This window comes from Balaenoptera physalus (genome assembly GCF_965194825.1).
Source record: "Balaenoptera physalus genome assembly, chromosome: 16".
In the NCBI taxonomy this organism is placed as follows: Eukaryota; Metazoa; Chordata; class Mammalia; order Artiodactyla; family Balaenopteridae; genus Balaenoptera; species Balaenoptera physalus.
In genome coordinates, this window is record NC_138898.1 from 12,370,268 (window position 1) to 12,391,868 (window position 21,601).

Below are 21,601 nucleotides of genomic sequence, written 5' to 3' on the forward strand. Positions count from 1 at the left end.
TACCCGGGCTCTTTGGTGGGGCTAATGGCGGACCCTGGGAGGGCTCACACCAAGCAGTACTTCCCAGAGCTTCTGCTGCCAGTGTCCTTGTCCTCACAGTAAGACACAGCCACCCCCCCGCCTCTGCAGGAGACCCTCCAACACCAGCAGGTAGGTGTGGTTCAGTCTCCTATGGGGTCACTGCTCAATCCCCTGGGTCCTGATGCGCACAGTACTTTGTGTGTGCCCTCCAAGAGTGGGGTCTCTGTTTCCCCCAGTCCTGTTGAAGTCCTGCAATCAAATCCCGCTAGCCTTCAAAGTCTGATTCTCTAGGAATTCCTCCTCCCGTTGCCAGACCCCCAGGTTGGGAGGCCTGACATGGGGCTCAGAACCTTCAGTCCAGTGGGTGGACTTCTGTGGTATAAGTGTTCTCCAGTTTGTGAGTCACCCACCCAGCAGTTATGGGATTTGATTTTATTGTGATTGCGCCCCTCCTACCATCTCATTGTGGCTTCTCCTTTGTCTTTGGATGTGGGGTATCTTTTTTGGTGAGTTCCAGTGTCTTCCTGTCGACGATTTTTCAGCAGTTAGTTGTGATTCCGGTGCTCTCGCAAGAGAGAGTGAGAGCACGTCCTTCTACTCCGCCACCTTGAACCAATCTGGGTCACACAGTTCTTGACCCTGTGCGAGGCTGCTTTGGCAGTGGCTCTTTCTCTGAACTCCCTCAGCACCCAGCTCCCCGGTAAGGATGCATAATGTACTTCTACTAGCTGCAGTTGTATTATCTGCCCTTCTGGAAAAGGTTACACACAGATCTTAGTGTGATTTACTTAGAGACAATAGGTGTGAATCAAAGTACGCTCATTTTATTTGCTTCCGCCAAACAGGAGAAGAAAAAACGAATCGTGTGGTTAGTGTTAGGAGACCTTTTTAGACCCCCACCAGGGATTTGACTAAGGGTCTTCCAGAATAATGCACATACCTGTTTTTCTTCATGATATGCTCAAAGGGCCTCAGAAAATCTTTCTGGAAACGGAAGTTGGCTAATTCTCCCTTCTCAAGAAACTTCATGGAGAGCTGCCTTAATGAGTCAACAGCAAAGATAGCCACATCCTCATTGGGGTTACAGCCAACCTGAGCAGGAACAGGAGGTGAGGTGAAATAGGCACAGTGGAACAACTGTGGATATGGGGTTCTGGACCTCAAACATGGACAGCCTGCCTTCAAAACAAATGCTCTGGGAAAACACACCTCAAGAGGAAGAAAAAGGTATCTCTTGGCATGAGCTGGACAGTTTTAAGTTTAATGATGAAACACATTTAATTAAACATGCTTTCAAAATATGCTCACTTTGTGTCTCTGTGTCACATTTTGATAATTCTTGCGATATTTCAAACTTTTTCATTATTATTATATCTGCTATGGTGATCTGTGATCAGTGTTCTTTGATGTTACTATTTTCAAAAAGATTACAACCTACTGAAGGCTCAGGTGATGGTTCATGTTTTTTAGCAATAAACTATTTTAAAATTAAGGTATGTACATTTTTTTGGTTGTTGCACACTTAGTAGACTACAGTATGGTGTAAACATAACTTTTTTATGCACTGGGAAACCAAAAATTTCGCGTGACTTGCTTTACTGCGATATTTGCTTTATTTCTTTGGTCTGGAACTGAACTCGCCATATCTCTGAGGTCGGCCTGTATACTGAATGGACAAAAAATAATTAGCTTTGGGGAGGGTCTGGTTGAGGGGTGCTGATGGTCAAAGGTGTTCTTAGCTGTAATTTTTTTTAAGTGTTCGTGTAATGTTGATGTAATTAGAGACTAATAAGAATATTATTCCCCGGCTAAAAATCCCTGGCTGCTTCAGGAATGCACACCACGCTTACTATGCAGCTTTGCACACCCCAGGACATATTTGTGCCCTAGTTTAGAAGAAGAGAAACATGTGACTGTCCCAATGACTGTCCTAGAATCCTGAGAGCTCTACTCGGCCACTTACTTCTTCAAACCCACAGGATTTTCATGTGCTCCGGCTCCCAGGGGGAAGCGGAACATCCTTCTGAGGTGGTGGAAAGAATGATGAACCCTAGAGTGAGCAACTGAGTTTTCCACAACTTTGTGCTTAACAGCACTGATGAGATGGAATGGACATTTGTAATGAGGTTGACAACCACGACATGTCTAATTACTACCCGCCAGCCTAGATCCGAAGCTTGTCATAGGCTTGGACAAGAATACAAGGTGCAGTCATGGTAATGTTCACATTTTTTTCTCTCAAACAAGTTCACATCAGTGATGTCCACTAAGAATTTATTTACCCAGAATAGTGGGAAAGATGGCTGCTGAGCTGACTGATTACTTTAGATGACAGTGTTACCACTCACTCAACAAACAGTTGCTCTGGGGCACCTGCAGGCTCTCATGGCCACCTCCTCACTGAGGGTTCAGAAAGGTCACCTCCGGAGAGGCCTGACACACTGCACTGCCTGACCCTTTACCATCAGTTATTTCATCATAAAATCCAAGTGAGCTCCAGGAGGGCAGGGACCTCATCTGTCTACTACCTGGTACAAGGCACTCGGACAGTTTGTTAAACAGATGGTGTGCTGAGAGGTACCTTACTTAGAGCTGATAAGGAAGCAAAGTAAACAAAGAGCTCTGATTAGCTGATGGACCAAGTTAGAAGCAAGACTACATGTGACAATGCCTCATTTCAGTGGGGTTCCCCAGCTGCCCAGAAAAGCCAACAGTACCCAACTCTTCCCAGTTCACATTTATTGACATCACACTGCTAACCTTCCATCGATCATGGGGTGGTGTTTTAACCACAGAAATCAGCAGACGCTACACATCATTTACCAGCGCTCTACTGCTTGTTCTATATCCCAATGACAGGTTACTTCTTCTTATGATTTTCTCCTATTCAATGTAGAGAGGGCAATTCTCTTTTGGATAAACTGTCTTTTATTAACACTATTTTTAAGCATCTCTATTACAACTCTTTATCTCCAGGCCCGAGAAAATTTTTTTGAAATCATGAAATGTGTTTTGGTAGCAAACAGTGTTGTTAAGCTATTAGTTTTCCCCTAAAAAGCAAATGACATTACAGATACAGACATTCATATACATAAAATATATTCTAATTTCATTTGTTCAATTTACATGTGCACGTGCCTATGTGTATATAACGAAACCTCGAGTGGAGAAAAATCTGGTTTTCTCTCCATAGTTTTCAGTTTTAGAACACAGAAGTCTCTGGCTTGTTTCTGATTTAAATAAATGTTAGTTTCCTCAACAAAGGTTTTAGAAGAGTGGTGGCAAAGGAAGCCAGAATACAAGAAGTAGTGACATTTGGAGTGAAACTATTGATATATAGAACATAACTTAATCTTTGGTCATTCAGAAGGTGCTTCAGGATTTTGCAATGCTTTCAAACACCAAGGTCTGTCCAGTGACTATAATGATTTTTGTGGTGTGAGCCTGCCTCCTATATATGGGATATTAAAGTATTTTAGATACAAATGGATTTTTAATTCATTCTCCATGAGCTCTATCAATATGTAGGTATGCTAAGAGCTGTTCTCCACTCCACAGGGAAAGTGAATTATACGCACCTACATGCTCAACCACTTCTGTTTTGAAGTTAGTTGCCTGCCTTTTTTTTGGACATTGATGGAGTGGGGCTTTAGAATTTGCAGAGTTACCTTATTGAAGTGATCTCCAATCACATGCCATATTCGGGACCACTGCAGTCGGATCCGATTCATGTTGTAGTAAGATATCTCCACAATCTTCTGCAAGCTGAACATGCGGGGGTGGTGGGGGGAAGCCAGCTCATCCATGGACACGGCACACAGCCAGCGGACAAAGTCAACTACAGGCCAGACCCAACAACACACGCGAGGCCTCGTTAGTAATGGTCAGACAGTTATGATAGGAGGCTTCTGTAGTTGTCACAGGTGAGTCAAATACATACCTATTGCATTTCCATCCAGTCGTGTAGAGCCAGTAAAAATTCTAGGAAGAAAATTCCAGATATAATAAAATAAAAATTAGACTTGGAAGCTGCAGCTTCAATTTCAAACACTCAGAAAAGACAGAAAGGAAACATTTCAGGTCTGGCACTTCCACTAACATAAACAATGAGGCATCAGAGGAATAGAACTGGTCAGTGAGCTGAGTTGAGAGCTGAAATGCTTATACTGATAGGAAGAGAAAGTGACACATCAAAAGGATGGGGGAGAGTCAAGATATGATAGCATGGAATGTCACGACAGTGGGGATGGCAAACTGAGGACCTTTAAAAAGCTGCTCCTCCATAAGAGCAACCAAGAAAACTGGCAAAAATTCAACAAAATCAACTTTTTCAGACCTGAACTCTGGAAACTACCAAAGGCTTGTAAAAATGTTCCTTCAAGAAGAATGGCTGAATCTTTAGACAGCATAGAGTTGGATCATGTTTATTTTAATCCATCCTGCCAATCTCACTTTAGATTCAAAGACACAAATAGGTTGAAAGTAAAAGTATGAAAGAAGACACAGCATGCAAACAGTAACCAAAAGAGAACAAGAGTAGCTGCACTGATATCAGACAATGTAGACTTAACACTAAAATCATTACTAAAGACAAAGAACATTTTATAATGATAAAAAGTTTAATCTGTCAAGAAAACCTAACAATTATAAACATATATGCATCTAACAACAGAGACCCAAAATCATGAGGCAAAAAACACAGAATTAAACAGGAGAAACAGACAATTCAACAATGTCCAGAATCGGCAAACCTACACAAGCAGAAAGTATATCAGTGGTTACAGGAACGGCGGGAGAGGAAATGGGGAGCGACTGCAATAAATGCAGGGCTTCGTTATGGGGGTGATGAAAATGCTCTGAAATTAGATAGTGGTGATGGTTGCACAACTCTGAATATACTAAAAACCACTGAACTGTACACTTTAAAAAGAGTAAATCTTATGGTGTATGAATTATATCTCAACTTAAAACAATGAAACAGCACACAAAAAGGTGCTAGGCAAGTTACTATTGCGCACTATCTGGCTAAGGCAGAAAAACAGGAAAGAAATGTGCGGTTAATGGTACAACAAACATTTTATTGTATCAGCCTAAACCTAAGGGGAAAAGTAGGGAAAACTCATCAAAAGTACATTACAGACAATATCTCTGCTGGAGAGAAGCAGAAAAGCAACAAGAGCGAGGTGATCAAAATATGCTGATGAAGAGTTTAAAATACTAGGAAAATTGTTCTGAGAGCAATACAAATTATGTCATAAATTCTATACTGCTATCATTTCAGAATTATCTTATTTAATGTACATGATTAATCAATGGTAATTTTCAGAGGTTTGTTGATTTTAAGAAAATTCCTATTTTAAGCCCTCATATATAATGAATATCTTCAAATGGGAATACCTGTATTTCTCCTGGATGTTTAGGTCAAGTTTTAAGTGAACAGAAACAGTGGGAAGGTTTTGAGGAAAAAGAAATGGAAATGTCAACTTGGCCAACTCTCACTCATGGGTAGGCTTTAAATCCGAAACTCTTCTTGAAATTTTTTAAAAAGTAATTTCTACACTAAGGAAACAAGGTGATTTAAAACACTAGCACCAGGAAAAACTCTTGTTTTTGACATAATTTGGTCACAGTTATAATTTTTAAAAAGGTTACGATACAATTCAAGATCAAAATCCAAACGAATGTGAAGGTAATTAGTAGTTGCGGATCATGTGTGCCACTTTTCATCTTTCCTAGTTTGAGTAATCTAGAACTGACAACACTTACAACAGTCAAACAAATTAGTGATCATTCATACCCAGTAAATATACAGAAGATGCCAAGCCACTGGGTAGTCCAGCTTCACTGGAGAAGAAAATCATTACCTGTCTACAGCTACGACCACACTCTGTGAGCTGGTCTCACCGACCGATTCCTGGAAGCTGGCCATCTGTCTTTTGTCCACTCCACCACTCACCAAATTACCTGAAACACAATGCACAAAATCAACAGTGTTTCCAAAACAGTGAAGTATTTAGAACAAAGTATCCTGTGATATCCAATATGCACAGACAAGAAACATTAGTGAGAATGGTTTGCAGGCAAAACAAACAAACAATGATGACAGAATAAAATTAAACTCAGGTTTTGGCATTTGGCATTCAGAATACATTCTTATTAGAGGCTCCCTGGCTTGTACCATTCATCTCCCTTTCTTAAGCGTCTTTTACATTTTTATAGTATTAAATGTCTCTTTTTACGAAAACAAATTCAAATTGATCAATACTAACTCAGAGCTCCTAGAACACGTAATGGTTTCCACGTGCAGAAGGTCTGGAGAGCTCTCTAGGATTTCACTCCAGTCACCCTCATATACACCCCAAGAAGTAGGTGTTATTACCCCTCCCCCATTTTCAGAGTCTGTGCTTTTATACTGTACTACTGTATGTGGGACCTAGGAAGCCTGCTCTCTGCATCAAATGGCCTGGGTTTGAAACTTACCTCTGCCACTTCCTCATAATGTTCACCTTGTTCAAGTCACTTCACCCTCCGTACCTCACTTTCCTCATTTACAAAATGGGGATGACAACAGCCCCAATTTCACTGAGTTGTTACAAGGTTTAAATGAATTAAAATATATAAACTGAGTGCTTAGAATGCGGCCTGGCACGTTTGTTTACCCTTTTTACTATCATTATTGTTATATCACGGACAAGAGAGTCTCTCAGTTCACTGTATCGCCAGAAATAATTCTACTTTGATAAGAACATCAGTTAACAAAAGATGAACGTGGAAGAGAGGTTGAATCTACCTTTGAAAATCTAGAGATACACACACCCACTCCTCGAATACCAGATGGCTTTCCCTCCAACGTACTTGTATGTATAGAAAGAAAAGTAATGCACCCTGCTGATGTTGATAAAACAGGCATTTACTCGACAGTTTAATCACAATTTAGAGAGCTGAGGCAGCACTTCCGCTTCCATCAACAAACATACTGTCAGTTGACACGTAAGGAAGAGACGATCTATGGGACAGTCCTGATGAGACGAGAAGGGTTTCATGCCGGTTAACTGGTGAGTCCGTGACGGCTGGCTGGGGGGCCTGGTATCTTACCGAGGCCAAGGCCCATGAACTCTTCTCCCGACAACGTGTGGCCCTTCAGGCTCCCTTCTCTTTCACGCCCGGACCCAGACAGGTAGCGCGTCTTCACACCGGTTCCTATCAGCTGAGCGAGCTCCAGCTGGCTGATGCATTTCAAGATCTGATGAAAAGAAGGCGTGAAGAGATGAGTTCCCATTTCATTGGCTGAAAAGGGCACTATCATCTTAAATTAGCCATTAGAGAGTTCTCTGAAACAAGCAGCTTTTCAGGTGAGAATAAAATCTGAGGGTCTCAGACTGGCTTCCCTAGTTCCAGCTAGGCAACCCTCTGAGTGTGGGTCTGGAAGACAGACTTCACTATTTTTTTTTTTTTTTTTTAACTATTAAAAAGGGAAAGAGAAAAACGAGCAAAAGAAAAACTGGTACAGTAGAGTTATGCTACACAGATGTTTAGTTATGCAAATTTAATAAGTGCTCAATAAAGAAAGAAAAAGCACTTGATTGGAGCAGGGGATTCCATCCACCATGCCACTCAGTAAGTGCACCATCTAGTCTGACTCAGCCACCCCCCATCTCTCTTCCACTCGACCCCTCAGATATACAACACACTAGCCTCCCCAGCCTCCCTGCTGCTCCTTTACCTCGACACGTCTAGTCCTACCCCAGAGCCTTTGCACTCGCTGTTCCTTATGCTTGAACGTGTTCCTTATGCTCCTCCTCACGGCTCACCCCTTAGATTCCCAGCTCAGACATGTGGTCCTCAGACAGACCTCCCTCGACCGCCCTGAGATCACACACCCTCCCCTGGCCACGCATATTCTTTTTTCCTTAGCACTTACTACTTTTTGGCATTATGCCAGGTATTTGTTTGTTCTCTGTCTTAAGAGCCAACAGGGCATTAACTCTGTCTTATTCACTGCTGAATCCCCAGTGCTTAAAATAGTTGGTGATTATTATTTGGTTAATCAAATAGATAAGAATGTGCCCTGGAATGGTGTGCAGTAGGAGAAAAGACTATCTCCCAGCCCTACGGGGTGGTTCGGTGGTTCAGGTGCTTGACAACGCGTCCCTTCGCACGGGCTGTCTCTCACCTGGAGCTTACCCGGAGAAACAGAGATTGGTTTCAACTTCTACTGGAGCAAAAACTGGCTGCTTAAAACTTACTGAGGGATGACGGCATGTAGACCTCCAGGTAAACCCTTCCTAAGGAATTTCCATGGGGACTTCTGACTAAAGCTGAGTTTTGCTTTTCATGGTGACCTTACAGTCCAATCCCAGAGTATGGGACTCCACTATACCACTGAGCACTGCTGAGTATTTTCACTTATAAACTGCTTTCCCCTTGACTGAGAAAGGAACTTAATTCGGCCAGAGAGAGCCAACGCCTGACTGTTCCACATGGCATGATACTGTTAAATTATTACTAGTAAACTGCTAGTGTCCTCCCTTTTCCAGAAGCTGGAATCTCAAGTATGTCAATAACACTTGTGGCCGAGGACTTACTGATTCCAACCTGATTTCTCAAGGTTTCTGCATATCGAATAGGTGGTTGATTCATTTTTAACATTTCCAGATGCTGCTATATACTTGGCAACTGGCAGGAACCCCACCTTCACCATATCTCTCAGGTTAAAGAAAAAAGAAAGTTCTAGGAGAGAAAGCAGCTATTTATTGATTCACTAGGTATCACGACTCCTCAGAAAACAGGAAATTATTTCTTAAAAAAGCACACAACTCAAAACAACACCACTGCCCCCCCCCCTCATCTTTTCTAATATGGAATACTCCAGAGTGGTGACAGAGAAAGGGAACATTCGGTGAAAAGGGACTGAGGCATGTGCCACGATGATAAGCATCATGACGACCGTGACTGCTAATATCTACTGAGTTCTTACTACTTGCCAAATGCAGTTGTAAGCCCTTTTCCACATGTTAACCCCCTTTTCTTCTCAGAACAACCCTATGAAGGTTGTAGAGAGGAGGAAGATGAGGCTCAAAGACTAAGCAACTTGCCGTGTCATACAGGCAGGAAAAGGGTGATACCCAGATTGGATGCCAGCCGTCTGGCTCTAGGCCTTCCCCCTGAACCACATGACCCCCATGGCAGGAGGAGGCTGATAGCAATTTTCTTTCTAGGTCACCACAGTCCCCACCACTCTCCATGCCCTCACCTCTACTCTTTCAGTTTTCTCTCTAAAACAAAAAGTAATACGTACAGACAGTAGAGAAATTAGAAAACTTCAGGAAAAAAAGAAAATAAATCACCTCTATAATGCTATCACACAGGTAGTATGTTAACATTCCTGTTTATCTTTTCAAATCCATTTTCTGTGTACGTTTGGCACGAGGGACAAAGCCTCACAATGTTTATAACGATTTTTTCATTTAATATACTGTGATCACCTTCCCACAGTGTTACAGTGTTTAATAACATCTTTACCTTTTTCTCTGAAGTCTCTTTTAATCCACAGGCCCGCCCCCGCCTCATCCCCAACCATCTACTATTTTCCATGCAATGTATTTGTTGAAGAACCTGGTCACTGGCTCTGAGGCTCTGTCACATCCTAGAGTTTGCACGCAGCATTCTCATGATACCATTTACCGTGCTCCTCTGTCCCCTACATTTCCTTTAAACTGACAGTGGAGGCTTGAATTGACTCAGGTTGGAGTTTTGGGCAAAAACATTTCTTAGGAGGTATTATGTGCTTCCATCAGGGAGCATGTCATGTCCGGCTGTCTCTCCCTTCAGCAACGTTATTTTATTTTGTTTGGTTTGGTTTTATTTCTTTATTTTTTTAAGATTTTTTTTTTGATGTGGATCATTTTTAAAGTCTTTATTGAATTTGTTACAATATTGCTTCTGTTTTATGTTCTGGATTTTTGGCCACAAGGCATGTGGGATCTTAGCTCCCTGACCAGGGATCGAAGCTGCACCCCCTGCATTGGAAGGCACAGTCTCAACCACTGGGCCGCCGGGGAAGTCCCTCAGCAACATCATTTTAAATGGCCACACAGAATTCTAAGGAGTGGTGCAGCACACTTTTTTAAAAAAAAGAGCAATCTCTCATTGTTGGGACATGTAGGCTGTTTCTAACTTAATTTTTCCCTTCAACAACTAAAATTTCGATAAACCACCCTTCAAACACCGGTTTGTGCACATGGATAATTATATCCTTACGTGAAACTCTTAGAATATGGTTTAGTTAAATAAAAACGTGAAACCACTGGCAATTTCCCTAATGGCTCATTGTAGATGCTGACCATCTCTTTTCTGATACACTTAGGAGAAATCGGGCTCCTTGGCTTTGTCTTAAACCTACTCCCTGGTGGTAAGAGCTCTCAGGAGGTACATAAGGACTTGGGAAAAGTGGGAAGAAAGCTGCCATAACAGAAGTGCTCTCCGTGTCGACACTGGCCACCGGGGACAGGAGCACCTTGTGAGGTGGCACATCTGAGGCATTTCACCCACCATGCCCCAGGGAGTCTGACTTTTCTGATACATGATGTATTTGAGGAATGAGACAAAACCCAGTTAAAGTTAGGCTTGACTTCAAGAAAAATGGAATCGACCAAAGAGAGACTGGCTCTGAATCAAAGGAAAGCTGGGACTCATCCTCACTAAGAAAAGGCAACCACCAGGCTTTCAAAGAAACACACACCTCGTGCCAGGAATTCCCGAGGTAGTTGCCGTCCGTGTGAGCCACCGTGATGAGCGTCTTTATGGTGTCGATGTTCTTCTGCTTCATCTCTGTGATGCTGGAGCTGGCCGTCAGCAGGGAGAAGCGTGCAAGGGCCTGAACGTAGGCATCTCGTTCCAGCTGTAAGGGAAGCCGAGAGGGAACGCTGAGATCCCGCCCTGAGCAAGACCGTTTTCACACTGAAGGGACTGAGCACTGGATCCTCTGCCGCCTCCTGTACGCACGTCGACAGGCTTCACGTACATGAACACACCAGTTACTCCACGCTGCTATCCTCCTGCTACCTGAACAGCCCATCTCATGTCTGAGAACTAGTCTCTCCCTTGCAGCTGACCTCAGACTGATGTTCACGTTCCATTCCCTTCGGAGGGAGTAGGGGAGGAATCTGCCGAATGCTAAGGTTGTCACATAAATGCTAATTTCTACAACAATCCTGCAAGGTAGGTCTGTTTTCTCAAGTTTACAAATGAGGAAATAAAGGGTGTCTTAGGGGGAAGTTAGCTAGACCAATGCTAGAGAAGCAGCGGAGCTGAGGTTTGAAACCCAGATTGTCTGATGTCAAAGCCCGGGGTCTTGGTACAAAAGAAAATGTCTAACTGTAAGATAAATGGGAACAGAAGACTGAGTTTTTCAACATAAATGGGTGCCAATTCTTAGTGATTTAGAAAATGATACATGGGACTGACAACTCCCTGATTTCCTAACATTTTGAGAATTGTATTTTGCTTATTTGCTTATTTGAATTTTTCAAGATTCAAAAGATTTACAGACATATTCATTGTGCATTGAACTATTTATTTCCCCCAGAGAAGACCTGGAAATAAGGGAAATTAAAATAATAAGCTGATTTTAAAAGGAAAAACAATATTTTAAGCACCAGGGCAGGCAGTTAGCCAGATGGACAGGAAGGCTGTTTTGTCAAATCCAATTAAGTAGCTTGGACCCCACCTACCTTCAAAGAATGTTTTAATCCAAATCTCCAATTTTTTCCCCTAATGAGGCTGTTGCCAGCACAAATCTGTGGGCTTCCTCTCGGTGGGCATGAGTACGGAGTTTGCTGAGATGTTTTTGGTTAATTGGAAATGTCTGATAGTTTCTAAATTTTGCCAAATCTGAAAGAACACGGCCCACCAGTATCTCTGGAGCTGTGCTTATACCCACCTGCATTCCAAAGATGCAGGCGATCCGGATTGCACATCGGATGCCTTCCAGACACAGGGAGGCCACTTCCGTGTCGTCACAGTTCTGCAGTCCGATGCTGTAGGCTGCCAACAGCGGCGTCCACACCAGCTACCAAGGAAGGAAGGTTTCAATAACGTCTAGAATCTCAGTGTGGAAGAGCACTTAGAGGCCACACTGTTAGTTATGAGCACAGCCAGGATGCCAAGTTCACTGCTACTTTGATTCATTCACAAAGTAAAATAATTCCTCCTAAACTGTGGTCAAAGCTGTCACTATAGATATGCCATTTACTAAACGTACAGTTCTAAAGGAAGGATGGCAAACATGCGGCTAGTGTGCCACCGCCATACCTATCTGTGCTCATGGCAGACATCACTGATCAGTCAGAGATCCCACTCCCTGCTGAGTCTAATCAGGGCTCGAGAATCCTTTACACAGTGCAGCAGGCATCCATCACTAATCAGAGGCCGGCATGCAAGGTGAAATCTATAAGCAACTTGTGTTCTATAAACTTTGTTTATTGAAAGGTTCCTAATTCAAATTATTTAGACTTTACTTTTCCTCCAAGTTTCTCGTGAATTCCCTGAAAATAAAAGCTCACAAAAATCTAGAATTGATCAGCTAACAGGATATTAACAGTTACTATAAAAACATCTTAGAGAAAAACATGAGTGCTATGTATTTAGAAAGTGTACCTTTTCTAGACATTTAAAAAACAGAGACCTTAAGATATTGTCTTTTACTTCTACCTAATTTCATCTGATAAACTAACCCTGAGGCCACTGAGATGAGATGTCACAATAAAACTGTCTCTTATGCCTGAATAATTATTAATTCATTCAATCCCCCCAGCAGCCCTGTAGCACTCTGTATTTGTCTCCATTTCACAGACGATGAACAGAGAGAGGCTGAATAACCTCACCATGGTCACAGAGCGACAAAGTGGCAAAAGCAGGGTTTAATCCAGACGTTCTGACGGTAGAGCCCATGCTGACGTAGCCCTAGCGTCATCACAGGGCTTCTAGGAAGGACTTGCTTTACTTGCTGTCCAGAAAGACACACCCAGGCTTGGCCTTTTCCCCTCCTCAATCTCTTCACCATTATAAACTTGCTGGTGAGCTTCTGGCTGGTCAGCTCTAGAATCAGGCTTAGCTGTGTCCTAACTTCTCAGGATACTCACTTTGAACATCGGCCGGACGTGGTCCAGGTGAGTGGCACTCGTAAACGGGGCTTTGGCGTGGCTCACAGCCTCCATCAGGGCTTTGGCTGTTTTAGCCATTTGCTCCATCTCCAAATTGTATAGTAGCCGTCGCTGCTTTTCACTAGCGACACCTACAAAGAAATAAGAGAATAATAGCAGCTAACATTCACTGAGTGCTTGCTATGTGCCAAGCTCTGTTTCAAAAGATTTATAACAATTAACTGACAAACGCTCATGAGGACCACTACACGAGTCTGTTACAAGTATTATTGCCATTTTACTGATGGGAAATGAGGCACAAAGACATTAAGTGACTTGCCCAGGGTCACACAACTAATAAGCAGTAGAGCTGGGACTTGAATCCAGGCAGCATGGCTCTAGAGCCCGTGCTCTAAACCAGCGGCCCCCAACCTTTTTGGCACCAGGGACGGGTTTCGTGGAAGACAATTTTTCCACGGACCTGGGGGGAGGGGATGATTTCGGATGACTCAAGCGCATTACATTTATTGTGCACTTTATTATTATTACATTGTAATACATAATGAAATAATTATACAACTCACCATAATGCTGACAGGAGGCGGAGCTCAGGCGGTAATGCGAGCAATGAGGAGCAGCTGTAAATACAGATGAAGCTTCACTCGCTCGCCCGCTGCTCACCTCCTGCTGTGCGGCCCGGTTCCTAACAGGCTGCGGACCGGTACCAGTCAGTGGCTCGGGGGTTGGGGAGCCCTGCTCTAAACATACCCACTGCTGCCTCTCAAATAAAGAAACTGATAGTTTCACAGGGGCGTTAACGCAGAGAATTCTAATCAAGGTTGGCACAATCACCACTGGTATTACAGCAGAGTTTTAAGGAACATTTTTGGGGAATAATTTAGCTCTCAGATTATTTTAAATTCCTTCTTGTAACTAACTAATTACAAATCTAGCAAGAAGATAAGTGATATTACGAAAGTGCCAACATAATCATAATAACTAGTTTAATCACATTTCTTATTCAGATAGCTAGATATGCAAACTAAATCTATCACCAGGGAACTTAATCATACATTCTGATACACTCGAAAATTGGAATTAATAGAAATAATTTGCCATTAGACCTTACTCTGCTTAGTAGATTTGGTTGCAATCGTGTGTTCTTTTGTTTCTTTCATCGCAATTTTCTTGCCTTCTATCTCTTCATAGATGCTTGAGAGATATTCTTCAGGCAGATCTTTACTATCATTGATACCCCGATTCATTTTAATATACTGCTCTTTTGTCATTTTATTTTTTACCTGAAATTTAAGAAAATTAAGAACCCATTTAGAAGACAGCCAATGGCCCAAATAAAGCTCCTTATTTAGCCACTATAGTATATGTATCATTAAAATATTTTACCTGAGGGCTGTGCAAGTCTGTAGTTAGCATAATAATTGAATATGCTAGGACATATGCAGTGTCAGCACTAGCAAATAGAGTCTGCCTGAAAAAAAAAAAAAAGATTCCAGATGTGAGAACATACACGGAGCCGAGGCTGGAAGGGTACAGTGCTCAAGGAGATGTGCTTCTCTCAGAGCAGGCCAACTGCTCTTTGGGATGCTTTCATCATCACTGAATGATAACTAATGATCCAGAGTGTAGAAAAAGCTAGTTAAGAATATGTGTCAGATTTAGACTTCTTTGAATAAAGCAGTTTCAAGTCGATTTTTTTTTTAACATCTTTATTGGAGTATAATTGCTTTACAATGGTGTGTTAGTTTCTGCTTTATAATAAAGTGAATCAGTTATACATATACATATGTTCCCATATCTCTTCCCTCTTGCATCTCCCTCCCTCCCACCCTCCCTATCCCACCCCTCTAGGTGGTCACAAAGCACCGAGCTGATCTCCCTGTGCTATGCGGCTGCTTCCCACTAGCTATATATTTTACATTTGGTAGTGTATATATGTCAATGTCACTCTCTCACCCTGTCCCATCTTACCCCCCCCCCCCACATCCTCAAGTCCATTCTCTAGTAGGTCTGCGTCTTTATTCCCTTCTTGCCACTAGGTTCTTCATGACCTTTTTTTTTTTTCCTTAGATTCCATATATATATGTTAGCATACTGTATTTGTTTTCCTCTTTCTGACTTACTTCACTCTGTATGACAGACTCTAACTCCATCCACCTCACTACAAATACCCCCATTTCATTTCTTTTTATGGCTGAGTAATATTCCATTGTATATATGTGCCACATCTTCTTTATCCATTCATCTGATGATGGACACTTAGGTTGCTTCCATGTCCTGGCTATTGTAAATAGAGCTGCAATGAACATTTTGGTACATGACTCTTTTTGAATTATGGTTTTCTTGGGGTATATGCCCAGTAGCGGGATTGCTGGGTCGTACGGTAGTTCTATTTTTAGTTTTTTAAGGAACCTCCATACTGTTCTCCATAGTGGCTGTATCAATTTACATTCCCACCAACAGTGCAAGAGGGTTCCCTTTTCTCCACACCCTCTCCAGCATGTATTGTTTCTAGGTTTTTTGATGATGGTCATTCTGACCAATGTGAGATGATATCTCATTGTAGTTTTGATTTGCATTTCTCTAATGATTAATGATGTTGAGCATTCTTTCATGTGTGTGTTGGCAATCTGTGTATCTTCTTTGGAGAAATGTCTATTTAAGTCTTCTGCCCATTTTCGGATTGGGTTGTTTGTTTTTTTTGTCATTGAGCTGCATGAGCTGCTTGTAAATCTTGGAGATTAATCCTTTGTCAATTGCTTCATTTGCAAATATTTTCTCCCATTCTGAGGGTTGTCTTTTGGTCTTGTTTATGGTTTCCTTTGCTGTGCAAAAGCTTTTAAGTTTCATTAGGTCCCATTTGTTTATTTGTGTTTTTATTTCCATTTCTCTAGGAGCTGGGTCAAAAAGGATCTTGCTGTGATTTATGTCATAGAGTGTTCTGCCTATGTTTTCCTCTAAGAGTTTGATAGTGTCTGGCCTTACATTTAGGTCTTTAATCCATTTTGAGTTTATTTTTGTGTATGGTGTCAGGGAGTGTTCTAATTTCATACTTTTACATGTACCTGTCCAGTTTTCCCAGCACCACTTATTGAAGAGGCTGTCTTTTCTCCACTGTATATGCTTGCCTCCTTTATCAAAGATAAGGTGACCATAGGTGCGTGGGTTTATCTCTGGGCTTTCTATCCTGTTCCATTGATCTATGTTTCTGTTTTTGTGCCAGTACCAAACTGTCTTGATTACTGTAGCTTTGTAATATAGTCTGAAGTCAGGGAGCCTGATTCCTCCAGCTCCATTTTTCGTTCTCAAGATCGCTTTGGCTATTCGGGGTCTTTTGTGTTTCCATACAAATTGTGAAATTTTTTGTTCTAGTTCTGTGAAAAATGCCAGTGGTAGTTTGATAGGGATTGCATTGAATCTGTAGATTGCTTTGGGTAGTAGAGTCATTTTCACAATGTTGATTCTTCCAATCCAATCCTTAAGGAGCCTCCAGGGCCAGGGACAAGGGTGAGGCAAGCGAGGCCCCCCCTACTCCCAGGTGCCGACCCTACAGCACATGACTCTGAGCGAGGCCCTTTACAGTCTGCACCTTTAGTGCTTCGCTTGCCTCACCTTGGTCCTGTTCCTTAGAATAGCTACTGTGTGCTAGGCACCAGGTGGAAAGATGACTAAAACTCCTGTCCAGTTATTAGCCATTTAAAGTTTACATTATACACTATAATATTTAACAGCAGAAATACAAAGAAAAATATTTACGTTGCTTTAATAAACAATATGCTGGTGAAGTCTGACTTTTTTTGCCTCAGGCAAGAGAAGAAAGACAAATACTTGGGGATGCACAGCCTTGTAATACGTGAGGCTACAGAAAAACTTGTCTATCCAAACTGCCCCCAACAGGAGAAGGAGAAGTTCCGAAGAACACAGTAAAAGGTCTACATTCTAACGTGACATTTAATTGGGTCACATATTTACCGACTAGGGGACACAGACCAAGGTCTCTAGGTCCACATAAGAGATATGTTTAAAGTAAATAACATCTAATTGTGTCTTCACAGAAAATTCTAATACCTATTTGGTTAAAATGACCAGAGGCTGCCTTTGCTGACCAGGTCATCTCATGGGGACAGCTTGCTGTGCACTTGGAGGATTGGGACCAACTAATATGAAAACCAAGCTGACTTAAGAGGCAAAACTGTTCTCAAAATGTTCCCACTGAAAATTTTCCACTTCACGTTCACAGTATATTCCGACATTCTTAACTTCATGTTCAGAGGAAAGAGCATGAGTTTTTCTGAGTCAGACAAATTCATATTCAATCTCTGCTACTTTGTAGCTGATTAATTTCTGGACAGGTTGCTCACTATCTCAGAGCCTGTTTCCTCACCTATAAAACAGGGATACTACCTCCCAGGCTTACCGTTAATTAGATGAAATGCATGTAAAACTCATGGCATGGCTGGCACACAGGAGGTGTTTAATAAAGGTTAGCTCTCCTTTCAATTTCCATTTCCTACACAGAAATGAACTACCTATCAAAAAAGGTCCCAAGGGACTTCCCTGGTGGTGCAGTGGTTAAAAATCCGCCTGCCAATGCAGGGGACATGGGTTCGAGCCCTGGTCTGGGAAAGATCCCACATGCCGCAGAGCAAATGAGCCCGTGCGCCACAACTACTGAGCCTGTGCTCTAGAGCCTGTGAGCCACAACTAGTGAGCCCACGTGCCACAACTAATGAAGCCCACGCGCCTAGAGCCCGTGTTTCGCAACAAGAGAAGCCTCCGCAATGAGAAGCCCGAGCACCGCAACGAAGAGTAGCCCCCACTCGCTGCAACTAGAGAAAGCCCGCGCACAGCAACGAAGACCCAACGCAGCCAAAAATAAATAAAATAAAATAATAATTAAAAAAATTGAACTGTAGGGAAAATGAACTATTTTAAAAATAAAAGAATTCAAAAAAATTTTTTTAATTAAAAAAATAATAATAGTTAAAAAAAAAGGCCCCAAGATGAAATCATGTACGTAGGTGGGGTTTTATTAGTTACAGAGCCATTTCAGTAACCTGCTCATCAGTATGTAATCAAAGAAAAACGAAAATTCTTCAGATCTACCCCATATATTAAGTCAGGGAGCTGTTCTTGATTAGGGAAGAGATGCCTGAGTGCCTCTTCTCAACCCACAGAACTGCTCTTTTGTCATAATTAAGAGCGTGGGCTCTAGCTGTGTAGTCTTGGGCAAGTTACTTAGCCTCTCTGGTCCTCAACCTCCTGTAGAGGGGACATGAACGGTCGAGGTGAGGTCTTACGTGAGACACAGTGAACAGAAACTTTAATAGCCTGGCGCGGATTAAACCCCAACCACGCTAAGACTGGTGCTCTGAGGAAGGCAAAAAGAGAGCGCAGAAGGGACTTAAACACGGTGCTCACCCCTGGTTGCACTCTATGTATCTTGCAGCAAACTTCTCCATTAACCGATCAATCTTCTGAGCTTCCCCAGGTAGGCGGAAACCTTCTAGAAACGTCCGCAGGGCTGAGACAAACTCCTTTTCACGGAAGTCAAGTTGGTCCACGTAGGCATACATCACCTCCTTGTTGAACTTCATGCTTTCTCCCAGAAAATCACCTACTTGGGTCTGAAACATACACACTCACTCATACCTACAAATTGTCAAATATTAACACCCAGTGAAAGACACTTCAGTCAAAGGCGGGGCGGGGGCCCTGAATGCCCCGGCTCTAAACACCCAGAATGGGCTGAACTGCTAGAAAAGTTAGGCAACTCCCTGAGCCTGCCCACCCACCCAACCATTCCAGGTTCAGAGTGTCCCGCCAAGAAGGAAGCGGGGGAGGCACAGGAGACTGAAAAGTGGAGGAATGATGGGGCACACTCAGGAGGGAGGTGAGCTGCCAACGAGCACCCAGAACAATTCCTAGCAGCCAAGGGACACTTTTAGCTCTGACACTGTCCCACCAAATACACTACCACCTGTCAGGAGGCTGGTTTATTCCCTTTAAAGCACTTTTTGCAACACTGGCCAAAGGGATAAATAGGACTGCTGTAAGCAGGGGTGTGGACAATAGCACTGCACTCAGGGTCGGCCAGTCTCTAGGTTAAAGCCAGTAAGGTCTCAGAATCACACGAAAGAACCCACATGCTCGTACCCAGCCCCCAGTCTTACAGAATCGAGGCGCTCCTCCTGGTGCAGGAATTGGGCAATGTCTTCAACTGACGCTCCCAGCATGCCCTGCTCCTGGAGATACTGGATGCCTCTCTTGGGTTTCTTGTTGAACCTTTTTCAAGAGATGGGACACAGGTTGCTTATTTCAAACTCTGGAGGATAGAAAAAAGCTAGCATTTGAGGCAAATTACAGTAACACCATGAACTGTGTGTCCTGGTAGTTTTTCTCAATTCCACTTTTAATTTTTGACCTAGCTTTAACAGAATCTGCTGGTTGTCACCCAATATCCATTCTCCTCTTCTCCAACACTAATAAAACCTAGATGTTTAGCTGGGCACACAACTATCTGGGATAAGAACTACATTTCCCTGCCTCCCTTAGACAAAGTACGGCCATGTGATAAAGTTCCGGCCAGTGAGAGATGAGCAGAAGTGGTGTGGGTACTTCTAGGAAGGATCCTTAAACAAAGCTGACTTGGCAGGGAGGTATACATTTTTTGCTCTTTCCCCTTCTTCCCCAGAATATATGTGTGATGACTGGAGCTCCAGCAGTCCTCTTAAACCATGAGGCAACACTGAAAATGAAAACTGTATTCAAGATGGTGAAGCAGAAAGATAAAAGGAGCCTGGGTCTCTGACGTCCATAAGAGCCACTGCAACTGTCCTAGCCTGTCCACTTTGGGATTTCCTTTAATGGTGCTTAAGCACTGTTATTTCTGGATTTTCTGTTAAAGGCAGGCAAACTTAATTGACATATAAATTCTACTTGTTATTTACCAGGCCATGCACTGGGAAATGATCTTCATGTATAAGGACAAACTGTGGCAAGGACTGTGAGGACAGGCTGTGACTGTGGTGCAGGGACAGAGAATACCTCGGAACTGTTCAGAGAGCGTGGTTACGGGGGCCTCTTTCAGGAAGAGATGCTTTGCCAAGCCCGAAGAATGAAAAAGATCCAAGAATATTCTAAGCAGAAGGTGCAATAGGGCAAAAAGCTTGAGGTGTTCAAGGGACTGAAACGCCCTTTGTGATCCAGGAGCACTGGAAAGGGATGAGGTCGGTGAGGGAGGCTGGAGGCTGGATCGGGCTGTGGGGAGGAAATGGGAAACCTGCAATGACTGTAGGCAGGGAGTGACAAGACCTGATTTAAGTTTTTAAAAGATTCCTTTAGCTGCTGTGGGAGAACAGACTGGGGGGGGATGCAGGGATGGTGAGAGTGGAAATGAGGAGATCAACATTTTAATTAATAAGTGAGTATTATAACATCAACTTTTAAAATAAATTGAGTTTACAAAATTAACTAATCATTCAAAAGTTGGACAGGATGTGAGATTGTGTGTCTATGTACTTTTGTGTATAAAAAACTGAAAAGAAACATGATGATTTATTTACCAGTGATTGTAATGATGATGATGTGGTTATAAGGGAGAATGTCCTTATTTTTCAACTATGTACAGCTGAAATATTATGATGGCTACAAATTACTTTCAAATGGTTCCGGAAAAAAATACACAGATAACACTAATATGGCAAAAGTTAATTTTTCTGTATGTTGAAATTTTTCACAATACACAGTTAGAAAAAAATGTTACCAATGGTGATTTCCTCTAGGTAGTAATTGTATGAGTGATTTTAACATTCTTGCTTTATGTTTTTCTGTATTTTCTAAACTGGTTTGATATTTTTAATTAGGGGGGAAAAAAAGACCAGGCATCAACCACACAAAGCTATTAAATTTCTCTCTCACACACACGCACTCTCAGCCCAAGCCCAGCCTGATCGGGCCCGGCCACAAGTGCCAGCACTGGTCTCTGGAAACAGGCATTTCGTCTTGAGGAGTCAGTGCCAGGTTCCCAAGAGATTCAGCTAGAGCGACAGCCACACTCACAGGTCAATGCCGTGTTCAATTATCTCCTTTTGTTGCTTGATGACCTCAAACTGTTCCGGATCATCCTGGACAGTTGTCTGAGTCCCCGAGGACACCGTGGACTCCATGGATGTCACGCTGCTCCGTCTCGCCATGTCAAGGCCTTTCCCGTCCCCCATTTCCTGATCCGTGGGCCTCTCCTGACCTGCGATGACACAAAAGCAAAGGAAACCAAATAAACAGATGGGACAGAGACACGGCTGAGGTGAGGTCTGGCTCTGCAGTTCCCTTTCCCAGACCTGTAACAATAAAGTTTGTACTGTAAGGGTCATGAGCACCTTGATATCACTCAGTTACTTTACTTAACAACTTACTTGTTT

General features: G+C 42.6%; 1 protein-coding gene across 4 annotated transcripts in view; it reads right to left on the minus strand.

Moving 5' to 3' along the window:
- The window catches only part of ARFGEF2 (ARF guanine nucleotide exchange factor 2), a 100,904-nt gene that overhangs the window by 32,176 nt on the left and 47,127 nt on the right, over positions 1-21,601 (minus strand). For 3 of the 4 annotated variants that reach the window (XM_082430781.1, XM_082430783.1, XM_082430784.1), the window contains exons 14-27: positions 21,243-21,426; positions 19,355-19,466; positions 18,603-18,808; positions 14,568-14,652; positions 14,293-14,464; positions 13,748-13,801; positions 13,164-13,315; positions 11,963-12,091; positions 10,763-10,921; positions 7,117-7,264; positions 5,886-5,985; positions 3,962-4,002; positions 3,690-3,859; positions 962-1,113 (exon numbers count right to left, since the gene is read on the minus strand). In XM_082430781.1, the coding sequence (XP_082286907.1) occupies positions 962-1,113; positions 3,690-3,859; positions 3,962-4,002; positions 5,886-5,985; positions 7,117-7,264; positions 10,763-10,921; positions 11,963-12,091; positions 13,164-13,315; positions 13,748-13,801; positions 14,293-14,464; positions 14,568-14,652; positions 18,603-18,808; positions 19,355-19,466; positions 21,243-21,426 (1,864 nt within the window). The remainder of the gene's footprint in view (positions 1-961; positions 1,114-3,689; positions 3,860-3,961; positions 4,003-5,885; positions 5,986-7,116; positions 7,265-10,762; positions 10,922-11,962; positions 12,092-13,163; positions 13,316-13,747; positions 13,802-14,292; positions 14,465-14,567; positions 14,653-18,602; positions 18,809-19,354; positions 19,467-21,242; positions 21,427-21,601) is intronic. The other variant, XM_082430782.1, reaches the window with a different exon arrangement.